The 13,943-nt window shown below is 39.5% G+C and overlaps 1 protein-coding gene across 3 annotated transcripts in view; it reads left to right on the top strand.

The window, feature by feature from the left end:
* LOC131461224 (cadherin-22-like) overlaps positions 1-13,943 on the top strand; it is a 145,224-nt gene that overhangs the window by 115,943 nt on the left and 15,338 nt on the right. For all 3 annotated transcript variants that reach the window (XM_058632307.1, XM_058632306.1, XM_058632305.1), the window contains one exon: positions 6,598-6,719. In XM_058632307.1, the coding sequence (XP_058488290.1) occupies positions 6,598-6,719 (122 nt within the window). The remainder of the gene's footprint in view (positions 1-6,597; positions 6,720-13,943) is intronic.

Genomic DNA, 13,943 nt, shown 5'->3' with positions numbered 1-13,943 from the left:
TCTCTCCTTTTGCAGATACTATCACACTAAAATATGACATAACCTCAAATGTGTGTAGTCCTTTTAACCCATCCAACATACATAGGCACGACTTAGCACAGGGCTAGTATTTAACCACACTGACATCAGCAGTAGTTCCTGACAGGTCTTCTCCATAGAAACATATCAGAATAAGTTAGAGTGACATATAATTTCCAAGGGCTGATAGCTAGTATGATATCACCTTGCAAAACTGCTTTCTTACCCAGACAGGTAGAGAATCACCCTGAGGGCGAAAAGATACCGAAGTGGCTGGGAAGGCTTTATCTCTAGCACTGTTGCAGGGGAAAAGACCTTTTCTACAGTCTAACTTTTCCAACTCGTTCTCTGCCAAACAAAATGTGCACTAAAGAGCAAAGGGGAAAAGATAGTTCCATGTTCAGAATACATTAAATATGTCACATTAGACCAAACTCATAAGTGGGAAGAATTTGCTAACAAGGTACAGAACATTATAACAGTATTATTATTTTTATTATTAGTATTGCTATTATTATTTATATATTGTTTTAAAAAATAAATACACACCACATGGGTATTAAAGTACTCTGCTTAGACACATTTGTCAACTGGGCAGGGAAACATAATAATGTGTAGTCAGGGACCTGAGGTTGTGACCTGGCTGGTGTGTTCTGTTTCATAATCACTCACCTGCTGTAATGTCTGCATGGTGTGCAGGAGGAGGAGGAGGAGGATCAAGGGGGAGGATCAAGGGGGAGGAGAAACTCAATCCTCTAAAAGTCACTTGTGTTTTGTTTTCCTACACTTGGTAGTTTTACATAATTAGTTTGTCAAAGCGTGGTTATGCAGTGAATACAGGATAACGATGCTGTGGAGAAATCCCTGGCAGAGAAAGACACAGTCGAGTTTCTAGCTTGCACTGCATTAGTGTATTAGTAATTAGTGTTATGGATCCAGAAACAGTCAGTGTGATCAGTTTTTCCCCCCATTTTTGGTTGTTTATTGTTTACTGATGTGTTACGTGGGCCTATGGGGATACATAAAGGGATCTTTTTATTTGGCTTTTCTCTTCATTGGTGATTCAAATCCCTCTTAGTGAATTTCATTTAAACACAGAGACTCGCTACATGCATCACACCAGGGCAACACTTCTAATGACTGTTATGAAGAAATCTGCAGTGTGTCATATAACGCTTTCACCGGCATGTTAATATGATTGCTTTGTTTGGAGGGACACGTCGTTGAGAAACCCTGAATATTATAGCATCTAGATAATTCTCTCTTCAACTGACAATGCAGGGAATGGTTGATTCCTCATTTTGACTTCAGCTCTGGTTGGTATTTGGTCTGCAGTGAATGTTTTCATCAGCAGTTGCCTTAGGCCTTCACCTAGCTATTTCTACGGGGTATGTGACATATGTACGCTGGCGTGTTTGCATCTTTTACAAAGGTCTGAAAGATTTGCATGTGCCTAGATCACAGAAGTAACACAGATGTTGAATGACAGGGCTCTTCACAGTTTTCAGTCACCATCAGAGGTGTGTGTGGCAAAGGTCTCTCACCTTTCAAAAAAGCATGTTAAATATTTTTTCTATGAAGAGGGCAACTCTGACAGCATTACACACTTCTATAGTAATGGTGTTAACAGTCTCATGTTACATTAAGATGTGTTAATATTGTGAGAATGCAGTCATAATATTTTGAGAATAAAGTCGAAATAATGCAGTCGCAACATGAGGAACGCGGAGCATTTTGTGCATTTTGGTTTGGGCTTCACAAATAAGGGCATACTTTTGGCACATCAGCATCACATTGTCATTAGCATCAGGACTTTGAAAAGTTTGTGCAAGAAACGGAGTCTGTTTCGAAGGAAGAATCACAAAAATCATCTCCTTTGTGCAGGAGAAAATGACTGGTACTGCTCGACTGCAAAACTTCCAACCACTGGTTACATCTGTGTGCTGTTCAAAGAGTCAATAAATGCAATGTTTGGATTCCAGAAGGAATGGAACCGGGCCTGTCCTCCAGTCCATATCCTGTTGCTATTTCATAATAATGATACATTAAATTAAATTATGATAAAAAAAATCTCAAAATATTACAACCGTGTAATATTTCTGGTAACATTACAACTTTTTTCTTCTAATATTAAGTTTTATAATTATTTGTTTCTCTTCAGTTTGGCCCTAATACTCCTGAAATTTTTTTTGTTATTTTTTTTTAAATTTCATAATCCCACCTTTCTCTTGCGCTTGCATTCACTGTTGCTATCTTTGTCTTTGTCATCTTCCCCTTCTTGTATTTGGAGATTTTTTGGTCCATTCATTTTCATGATAACTTTGATTTTCTTTCCTTCGACTCTCTCTCTTCATTCTGTCTCTGTTTCTGTAATTGTATACATTTTTGTATACTTATTTGAATAAAAAACAAGTTAGTGCACATGCCGTATACACGGCTCCTTCTCCGGATTAGGTCTATTCCTGTAGCAGCGCCACACACTGGCCTAGCATATGCACTACAGTGTTTAGAGTGAAGCGTGAAAGATGAGTGATGGAAACATGTGCTGCACATGCAGATGCACTGTGTGAATGGGTGAATGTCAAAACTGTAGTGTAAAGCAGCTTGGAGTGGTCATCAAGACTAACTCTATATAAATACAGACTATTTATCTCCTGAAGTGATGCTGTGTTTTGGGACAAAGAAAAATATCTAGTCTAAATGAGCAAGTCAATTGCTAAATGTCAGAAAATGAGTGAGTCAACGTTTGTGACCGTTGTGAGGAAAAGTGTGAAATATTTGAAATATGTTGTGCTGCTGTGAACATCAGGAGCATTCACACAAAAACTGAAAATATAATGAGTCGATTTGGTCTGACACACTGAACCTGTGTAATGTTGGAAGTGTGCAGTTGAAGACAAATGACTGTATTCCTCCAGAGCCTCTGCCTTCATAGTTGGGTCTCTGGCTCAGTAAAGAGAAGCAGAAGCAGGCACTGTACAGCTGTATTTTCGTTTTCCCCCTCCTGCCAAAAGTGACACTTTACACCAAACTCTTTCCTCCAGCAAAGAACCATTTGGTCAAAAGCAGCATGACACTCCTGACACAAACCCACACACAGACTCGCATGCAAAGACGTTCACCGACACACTTACAGTCTCCCACTCTCTCTGTCTTCCCTGAAGTTATGTCAGTATATTTCAGTGCCTGAAAGATCTACTTTTCTGGAAGATTTGCAACAGCTGGTGTGTGCCTCGCAGAGGCAGAGCATGCCAATAATCTGTTGAAATCCTTTTATTCTCCTTCGCTATCTGCAGACAGATTTAGAACAGCACCACTTGGTCCAGATGAATGAACCTATATTGCTGAATACTCTTGTTTTTCCCCATGAGGAGAGTTTGGCATGGTCATGGGTGGGGCATGCTCATTATTGTTTCATCCGTTTTCAATCCTTTGAATTGAAATGTAAAATGTGTAGCATCTCGTGATTTCATTCTGGAGTGAGAGAGTGGGGATGGCAGCATAATGTGGAGACCAAATTAGAAGAAGAAGAGGATGAAGCGAGCACTGGTGGAGCTCTCAGTATATTTATGTGCTTGCTGTTCCTGCAAAAAGCAGTCAATTAAAACTCAGCATTGATGTGAGGATTATGCTATTAGTCCAGAGCAGCATTCTCATTTTCTGCTGCACCGCTGTTTGACAGAAGTGTGTTGTTAGTGAGGGAGAGAAAATGTCTTTAGTCTGATGATTATTGCTCTGACTTGCCTTTGTTGTTAAACTCCAATTAGGCTTTTCGTAACATGTGGCCCGCCTGCATGTCAGCTGTCAACATTTCTATCATCAGCTCTGGTTGGAGATGGTAGATCATCGGAGACACAGTGCCTCCAAGTTCACCCATAGGTTCCTGTTGTGTTTTGTTTTTAGAAGGGGCGAGCTTTACCCCTGACATAATATTGTGACAGCAAATCCAAAGCATACATATCCTATTATGCTGTATCTAAGAGACAGGTAATTAAGTACCTCATACTCAAAAATGATTGTGCATATAATTATTCATAGAGAGAAAGTCACTAGTAGCTTTCTCAGGACCAGTCACTGTGTTCAGTGAAGTTTGTTGTTTGTAACTTATTGCCACTGCAAAAACAGATGCATCTAACACATCAGTCAATATAATGATCACTTATCTATGAATGTTATCATCCATAAACCTTCACAACATAGTATTTTCCTAAATTTCCTAAAGTATTTTTATCACATTTATTCATATCTCTATAGTTATAGGACAGTCATGACTTATCCACTAAAACTTAGTCATTACCCATAGTACATACCTAATTATGTTGGTCAAATTGCTGTCTATCTCCAACGTCTACAATTAAACTGTTAAATCAATTGTGTCAATCAGTGGCCTTCACCAAACATGCAATATTTCAGCCATGCTTTTGTCTGTGAAAAGCATAAATAAAAGATTTTAGTAGTAATCCATGTGTGGATCCAGATATAGGAAAAAAACACACAAAAACAAACAAAACAAAACCCTATGAGACAGGAGACAGTTTGACACTCTGGGAAAACTGGGCAGCCCTGGAAGAGGTTTGCTCTCTCTCTCTCTGAACGCTTCCTCTCGAGCACTTCTCTGCCTTTAATATGAAAGCAGTCATTCTTGAGAGTGAAGTCACATAATTGCGCTTACACTTAACTGTCTGCTATAGTCACATAATTGCAACAATTGAAATGAATTTGCTGGATTTTTAGTGACTGCAAAGATTTATGCGTGCACTTATGCATGTTTCGTTTGTTTGTTTGTTTGCTTTTAATCCTGGGGTAATTGTCAGTGACTGCATGGTGTTACATTTTCTGTAGCGTGTCACTCAGATGCAGGGGTGGTGACAGATGTGTGCACTTATTTATTCATAAGATGTGCGCTCAAATTAGCCGGAATACCCAGACCAACACTTGACGCACCTACACCACTCATTTAACACGGGGATAATCTCTTTCTCTCTCTCTTTCCCTCGGTAACACACACTCACATATGCAGATACACTACAGGCTTCCTTCTGCATGGTAGTGTTTTATGAGTAAAATGAAAACACCGTCAGACATTATCATATGATTAAGAATGGGAATAAAGATTTAAAAAGTCTAGTTAATTTGAAGGGGGTTTTGATTGTACTAATTATCTAATCTTCTCCACTCCCATGTTTAAATTCTAGCATATTAGGGAAAATTGTCTTGAGAGTACCTTGTTGTGTTAGTCCTTGTTTTCCGTCTTTTTGAAACACCGTTAGAAATAAAATCATGACACTACAACAAAACAAAAAAACAATAAAAACATGTATTTGACATTATCACCATACTGATGCGCTCAGGCTATTAAACAGCTACATGCTATTGTGAAGGCATCAGATAAAGAGAACTTGGAGATAATAAAAGAAGAAGTGATGGATTATATGCTGCAATCTTCATGTCACTCTGGTGTTAGAAAGTAACTGGTGCAATTTCAGGAGACATTACATTTAAGCCCTCCTAGGTTCTGCTTATTTTTGCTAAATTACATCCCCCTGACTGTTTCCTCACTCTTAATGAAGGCTAGGCTAGAAACACATAACAAGTCTTGTCCATGGAGTCTGAAACCCTGTATACACCAACCTCTGCAGGGCAAAATTGGAAGGTCATCTGCATGGAGGCAGCGGTGTCAGTTAATGCAGCTCACAATCCCTGTAGTTCTACACATAACAGCATATCGTTAGAAAATGAGTGTGAAACATACATTTAGCTTTTTGGTTGTGTGTAATGTGCAATCAAATCTTTTGAATCTTGTGCAGATAACTGGGCTGATGAAAAGAAATGCATAATAAATGTGCTGTTGCATGAACATGATTTCGTTGTATACAAAAAAAAAAACAATGCCGTGTTTCCACCAGCTTGACACGGCACGGTTATGTTGCGTTTCCACTAGCATGGTACCTGGTACCAGGTTCCAAGCGAGCTGAGTAGGTACTATGCGTGACGTCTTCAGACTGCCGGTCACTGATTGGTCAGAGTGCCATCGCAGGAAGAGACGCCTGACACCAGTACATCAGTTAAAAAGACTTAACAATCCTAGAAACATTTACCAGGGAAAGGAGTCTGGTGTATTTAGCGACAGCACTGCTGATCGCGACCGCCCAGCGCCATCACAAACCCTGTCGCTGTATTTCAGTCCAGCGACTGTCTGTGCTCCAGGTCATGGAGGAAGTACTGAACAATAGGTACTATTTTTGTCGTGGAAAACCAACCTAAACTGTGCCGTGCCGTGCTGTGCCGAGGCGAGGCGAGGCGAGCTGGGACCATAGTGGAAAAGGGCCAAAAGAAGTCAGTGTACACAGGGTACATCCTTGCTCATTCACTTGCCAAGCTCTGTTTTGTTTGTATTTCCCTCACCTTGCCTCATCCTTTTCCAAAATGAACTAAACTCTGATTCCCGTCAGTCTATAACTCTAACATGTTGCTCCAGATCAAGCTCAAGCACATGCTGCTACATCTGTTGCAGTTCTTTGCGGTGTATGAAGTGAGGCTGTTGTTGCTGATGTATTTTTTCTTTTGTCTTACCTGCAGATAACCATACTATGGCCTCCCACTCAGCAGTGAGTATTCGGATTTTGGATGTTAATGACAATCCTCCTGAACTGGCCACACCGTACGAAGCCTCTATATGTGAAGATGCCAAACCAGGCCAGGTAAGGCTTTGTTAATATGATCGTTGTTGAGATTTTCAGTTTTCTTTATGGCTTCACTGAGAGTAGCACACATAATACACAGTACTAAGCACAACTTATTTATTCATGCACAAAACAAAATTTAATTATGGAATGATATGAATGGAGCTGAAGTCTATTTAGCTGTGGCCTGAATATTAGAACAATTATAATTTTGTTTTGCATCAGGTGTTTAGAAATCAGCTGACATACAACATGAAAGAAAACAGAGAACATATAGATCTCTTTCTATTGCTACTGTCTACTGTTTTCAATTTGTTCTACGTTTATATGAATTGTCTTTTTGAAGTATTTTTATATGTAATTTGAAATAAGACTTCAAAATGATGATTTGTAGAATCACTATAAATATTAATATTGTTATGGTGAATAAAAACTGGCATATTATATTTTCAGGTCTGTTTTTTTTTAATAGTTACTTACGCTCGCCCTTCATATACTGTATAACCAGTATGAGTAATATTTTAAAATTAGTGTACTGTATCTTCATTCTGTTTGAAATATGTTCATGTTAACGTCAATTATACAAAAAATAAAAGTAAACCTGAAGTCAATTTTGAATTAAAAATAGCAATGCAATAGAATTTTATCCCCTTCCCCGTTCATGCTCAACAGCTTATTTGGTATCTTTCTAAAACTGCATGACTGGGTTGGAATAGTTTTCCGTCACCTACTAAAGGACAATGTTGCAATGAACAATCCTAGCATGATGTCCATTATTACTGCAGTACAAATCAAATTGGAAGCATTTAAAAATTAGGACAAAGACAGTACCAGTCCAGCTCCTTCCACCGATCATCATTAAAAATTGACAAAGTCATTAGAGTGTTTTATTCTACTTACACTGTCAACTGGCCCTGGGCTAAGTTAGACCCAATTATCATGTGCAAAGCAAAGGAATAATTAAAAAAAAGTGAGGCTTTAAAGTGGGGCCTCCATGCTGGAAGCTGCATTTACATGTGTAATGAGGCTCAGCCTGCCCCGATCGACAGACTCTTAACCACTTATTCCCCCCCTGTGCCTCTGTAAAGCTACCCACCTGTGCTTTTCTACAACATTGTTTGGCCTCTCCTCTCTTTGCCCGTCTTGATTCTGTCTCCCATCTGCAAGAGCTCACATTAACCTTCAGCTTCTAATCACACAGAGATGATTAGTCTTCCTCCAAAAAGATCATTCCTGGCTCCCAGCTATGCAACAGAAATGGTTTTTAATGCTCTCATTAGGGGAAATATGCAATGAAATATTTCAAGCTCAAATTGCAAATGGAAGTAAGGCATTTAAAAGTACACACATGGAAATATAGCATTTTATCACATTATCTGCCTGTGCCTGTCCCATCCATCCATCCATACATACATACAACAATCACCCAATACTGTCTATTTAATACTCTCTTTTAATGTTTGTCTTTCTGCTCTTGATGTTGTTGTGGTGAGCACTGTCTGAGTCACCTGCTGAGATTGAATGGACACTCATTTTCAGCCTCAAGGGGTAGCCACCATGCTATTTCTTAGAATAACAATTAAAAAACACTACATAATGTACCTTAAGTTGTGACATAAATGTCCCGAATCGGAGGATTTGGTGTGTGTTCAGCTGCTATTTCATAGCACTTTCACTGATAAACTCTGCACTTTCTCTTGGACTTCCAACATCAGACAATAAAAAAGGTTACCTACCAAATGACGAATGATTAACTCTAATATAATACAATATTGTGTTTTTCCTCCACTGAAGAGACACCAAGAAATGTCTAGATACCGATAAGATAAGGAGCACTGAACCAAAAAATTGCTTTGCAACCTATAGTCGGCTTAATGCCACTGAATATATCCCTGTCAAGAAGTTTAAAATGTGAATCACAATACTCCGAGAAAATCAGGTGTTGGCACTCAGCCATGGTCTCTTGAGGTGTAATTCAGTTGCTTGGCAACTATCCAATCAGAGCAATTTGAGCACTGGTTGTATATATATATATATATATATATATATATATATGTGTATGTGTGTATTTTTATTTTTATTTTTTTTATTTTTTCATGGACATTTGTGTGTGTCACACAGCCATTGTCAATGTCTGTCATATTTTCTGCAGGTTAGAGTTACTCTTGTGTTACTTTTCCTGAAACAACAGCCACACAAACACAGTCCTGCATACACAGGCCCATTTCTATGAAGTACCACTGTTTTTAAGTTTGTCACATAATATAAGATACACTTATTCTGACCAATTATGTATTTGGCTACTATTTGTAGTCACTAGAAAATATAAGCTGAAAAACAGGTAAAGGTAAGTGCTGGTCTATGCAGACAATCATGTTACATCACTCTGTTCGGCTGATATGAGACATTATCTGAAAAGAGTGAAATGTTAGATATTTGTTTCTGCCTGGAATAGAGTTGTAACTTAAACAAGGTTTTCAACCCCTTGTAAGCGTTTTTCTTTTTAGTTACAAATTCAGAGGTCAAAAATACAAGGATCTGTTAAAGCTGAGGGATGTTGCACTGAATTGCTGAAATACCTTGATGTCTTCTGCCTCCCAGAATGTACTTATTTTCTTTAGTGAGAAATAGGCTGCCAAAGGACTTGTCTCGAGGTGAAAGCATCAGCCCACAGATATTTGCATGTGAAATAAGTTTCAATTTTGTTTCAGCATCCCAGAATGTTGTAAATCACTTTAAAAAGCTTGAACACTGGGCAGCAGCTTTTGGAAATAACCATAATTAAGTACATTTTTCTTTCACCTCTCTTTGCATGCATGTCTCCAGACACAGAGAACGTGCACTTTACTCACTTCATCTCTTCTCTGTTAAAATATAGAAAATGATTATTGCTGCTCTCTTCAGTATCTACTTTGTTTTATCTCCTTTTTTTAATTTAACCTTCTTTTATACAGGCTATCCCATTGAGACACGGGGTCTCATTTTCAAGAGAGACCTGTTTATAAGCTAAAAACAAAATATACTCAAATAGTTTGATTCGGTGTTGAAAATCCTCCGCTAAGCGAACCAGAATGTATCTGGGCTCTCTGTTAAATTACCATAAATGATACCATAAACACAGCCATGCATGCCTGTTCTTGAATACTTCCCAGTCAAGTAAAGCCATGTATGCACACACACCCACACACATGCTGCTCTCACATTTCTTCACTGCTACAGGCTTCAGACCAACTCCGGTATACTTAGTTAATGAGGAGCGCGCTATTGTCTCCTGTTGTGTGCGGTGTTATCACCAGTTCTGTTTATGGAGTGTCAGCTCCCTGGCTCAGGTCGGGCTTTCCATGGAACCACAGAGAAAATCAGATTAACCTAAGCCTTTTAACTGCGGTGGGATTTGATCTCATTTGAGAGTTGGCAACATGGCCTATTTTGTTTGTGTTTCGAGGGAGAAAGGATGTAGTGGGGAGGGGGAAGGCTTGGTTCATAAATAAATAAAAAAGAAAAAATGGGTGACATTGGCTAAGGAGCTTTTGCTTGGGGACACTGTTCAAGACGGAGCCATGACAGTGAATGTGTTCAGTAACATTTTCATGGGGCCTTGTCGGAGTCTGTGTTTGATGTCCAGTGATGGAGCATTTAGGGAATGTAATTCTCAAGGTAAATACAGATTGGATTCACGCTCATTGTATCTCTTTGTACCATATGGTGCTAGTGCCCATCTATGCCAGCAAGGAATGTATTTTTAGAGCATCCGTTACAGGTTCATCTGCACAGTAGACATATTTATTTTCATTCTTTTTTTGATTTTTGGCATGAAAATACCCTCGTTGAAATGCTAGATGAAACCAAAATATCACAAAAGGTGTTTTGAGATGGATTCGTTAGCATCCTGCTATGAAAGAACAAAACTTATTAGCACATTAGGAAGCAACAATAGATGTGTTTTGTCTTCTTTTGCTTCTCTTTTCAGAGAAACAGACTTTGTAAGAAGGATTCTAACAAACAGAGCCCTCTGCTCACCCCTCTTTCCCAAGCATGTCAGGGAACTATAGTGGCCCTTATATACCGAAAGGGACGTAAACACTTTCCCACTCGCTGCTGTACAGGAACATACTGATGGGTAGTATATTCTCTCTCTGCCCATAAAGCCTCCTAAATGTTACACAGTGGGCCTCTAAATCTTCTAGTTTCACATCCGTCTGAAACCTGATTTTCAAACTTTTGAAGAATGATTCACAATCTCCGAGTATAGTTTATTTATACTGTGATAACACTAAAGAAACCATGTGAGACAAGTGAATGACAATAATTATATGTTTTATGTTGTAAAAATAAAATGTGATGATGAAATTTTTATAGAGTTTTTGGCGCCTGGACTCAGCAGGGAGATTTTGCGATGGAAGGCATCTGGCCTGAGCACCATTATTAGGTGAACCCCCCCTCCTGGAGTCTAGATTCTATGGATTAGAATGAAGAATGATGGATCTAACGATACTGTGAAGACAGGGCGATGATGGGGAGTTGTTACGCGTTGCAGCGGCATGAATGAACTGAGGCAGTAAGAGAACAGCTGATTTGAAAAGACTGCAGCAAGATTATGGGGCAACGGAGATTATTCGCTGCCGAGTTTCTGGAGAGTCAGACCCAGTGATGAACAGCTGATCTCATAAAATGTTAGCCTCAGGAAATACTGAGAGTGCACATGCACGCATGAGATTGACGGACAGGATGGAACATAAATAACACCACTGAAGCAAGCGACGGATCCTGACCAAACTTGCACTACTGTAGATATGATATTTAGATACTGTGAAGCATACATTAAAGCAATCAGGCTGTGCCTGCTATCATTGCACATCAAATTATTATTAGCTCTGTTCCATCATGCTCCAGTTCTAATCTTTTAATGTTTTTTTTTTTTAATTTACTCACAATTTGACTGGAAGCAAGTCCTTGTCATTAGTAATGGCTGCATAAAAAGCGGAGAGGGGTGTCCTAGCAGTATTTGCCTCTAACTCTGTCTTCTAACCCCCCCCACACACACACACACACTCTTTTGAACTTATTAGTGCCTGCAGCTGCAAGGCATTCTAGTGAGAACCCTAGGGTTCTCACTAGAATGCCTTGCGCTGCAAGGCATCTCTTGTAATCGTGCGCGTTTATTCTGCTTTTTATTCTCGCGCCCTCCCGTTATTTCGGCACGCTACTCCTCCTGCATCTTTGAGAAACCCCCAACACAAGTTATATCAAAATGTGCGCCTTGACCGGGAATGGTGTGCTATGACTTTTCTAAGATTTTCATATAACCATTGGGATAATATTTACAAAAAACTGAACAAAAATTAACATTGAAGTGGATGGGAGACCGAAAAAAACCAAGCCCGCTTTGGAGCATCACAGTGTCGTCATACTTTAACGTAGAAACGTGGTTGGAAGTTTAAACGGGTCACAAGACTTGGGACTTTTCTGACCTAAGTCGACATTTTGATACATGTTACGGTTTATGAACTATCGCAGTTTAAGTTTTGTACTTTTTTTCAAAGCTTTCTGATTTTATAATGGGTGTGTGTGTGGTCGTTAGGTGTGAGCTAGAGTGACACACTCTAGCAAGATCCAGCAAAATAATCAGAAAAACTTCTAAACAAACTCTTCTCCTGCCCACAATTTCCAACCTACAGAGACAATTTTTACATCAAAATGTTGCCATGGTTGTCGTCTAACCCTGTGTGTGTTTGTCATGTTCATATGACTTGTAGTTTTTCTTAAAATCACCTCAAAGCACAGAGAACTCTGGTCACAGTCTCAATTCACTCCCATGTTAAAATGTCTGCTTTGGAGTTGTGGAAAATCAAGATGAGGGTGATTTTAAAACTGTGATTTCTCTGTCAATTCACGCCCGTTTGTCACAAATTTTGAGATGGGAGCTGCTGAAAGCCTCCTGGCGCTCACAAACCAAAAATTTTATCTCTATCATCAACCGTTCTTGAGATATGACAACTTTAAAACATGCTGTTTTCTCTGTGAGAATGGGAAACAGAGGGGATTGTGAATCTCTCTCTCTCCCTCTCTCCTGTCACTCCAGCAGTTTGCCCCGCCCCCTCCTCTGCCGGCCCTGATTACACACACCTGCTGACAATTAAGCCATGTGGACTATAAAAACTCCCTGTTCCCCTGTTTCAGTGCCAGTGTGTTTTCGTCCATGCCTGATCACCATAGCGCCTCGTCACAGCCCCAGAATCCTCAAGTTTTTGATCCTCTTGGTGAGCGATGCTTTATTTTGTAAGTTTTCTAATCATAGCCTGTTAGCTGATACCTTAGTTAAGATTTATAGCTTTTGTTTTCCTCCTTGGGAGAGATTTTTTGTTTGTTAATTTTCACAGCCTTTTAGGAACTCCAATCACTAGGCTATGACTTACCTTTTATTAGTTAGATCCAATCATTTAGATTGCGTTTTGTTTTTTATCTCATTCTTAGTTGGTTAAGGATCGCAAATCATTAGGATTGTGCTTTTGAGTAAGCTTTTGTTTTGAAGTGTTTAGAGCCGTGTTTTCCTCCGTTTGGAGAGTTTTCTGTTTAAGTTTTACATGATAACCTTAGTCCGAGTATGTTTCCTCTTCGGAGTGATTTTTTTTGTTCCACGTTTATAGTTCCACAACGTTTCTCTTGTAGAGCGTTGCGCTCGCAATTTGTTATAGGTTTTCATAGCCACGCTTTTGTTTTTCCTCAGTAAAGAGGACCTGCCTTGAGAATTGTTTACGAGTGCCAATAAAGACCATTAAAAGGCCTCTGCGTCTGAGTCCTCTCTGATCCGTCTTGTTATCTCCTCTAAAACTTGGTGTTTTTAAAGGGTGAGTCCACCAAAATACCACTCTGTCTAAATGCTTTTAAAGGTTCAATCCACATTTTTAGATTTTATAACGCAGGTGTTCGGAAGGGGGAGGGGGCATCAGGGAGTGGGAGGGGTTTATGAGTTATTCTCTTTCAAAGGGTGATTCCGCCAAAATACCACTCAATCCTTTACCAGCACAAGTCCTGCACGCGAAGACACATGCCGCAAGAACTGCAGGCACACTCGAAATTTCGGCACGGAATTGCGGAAATCTAGTTTATATTCATACTAATTATGCTGGGCCACACGGTGGTGTAGTGGTTAGCACTCTCGCCTTGCAGCAAAAGACCCGGGTTCGAGCCCCGGTTGGAACAAGGGCCTTTCTGCATGGAGTTTGCATGTTCTCCCCGTGT

This window comes from Solea solea, chromosome 6 (assembly GCF_958295425.1).
Source record: "Solea solea chromosome 6, fSolSol10.1, whole genome shotgun sequence".
Lineage (NCBI taxonomy): Eukaryota > Metazoa > Chordata > Actinopteri > Pleuronectiformes > Soleidae > Solea > Solea solea.
Note: the sequence above shows the minus strand (reverse complement) of the source record. Positions and strands in the feature narration are given on the sequence as shown.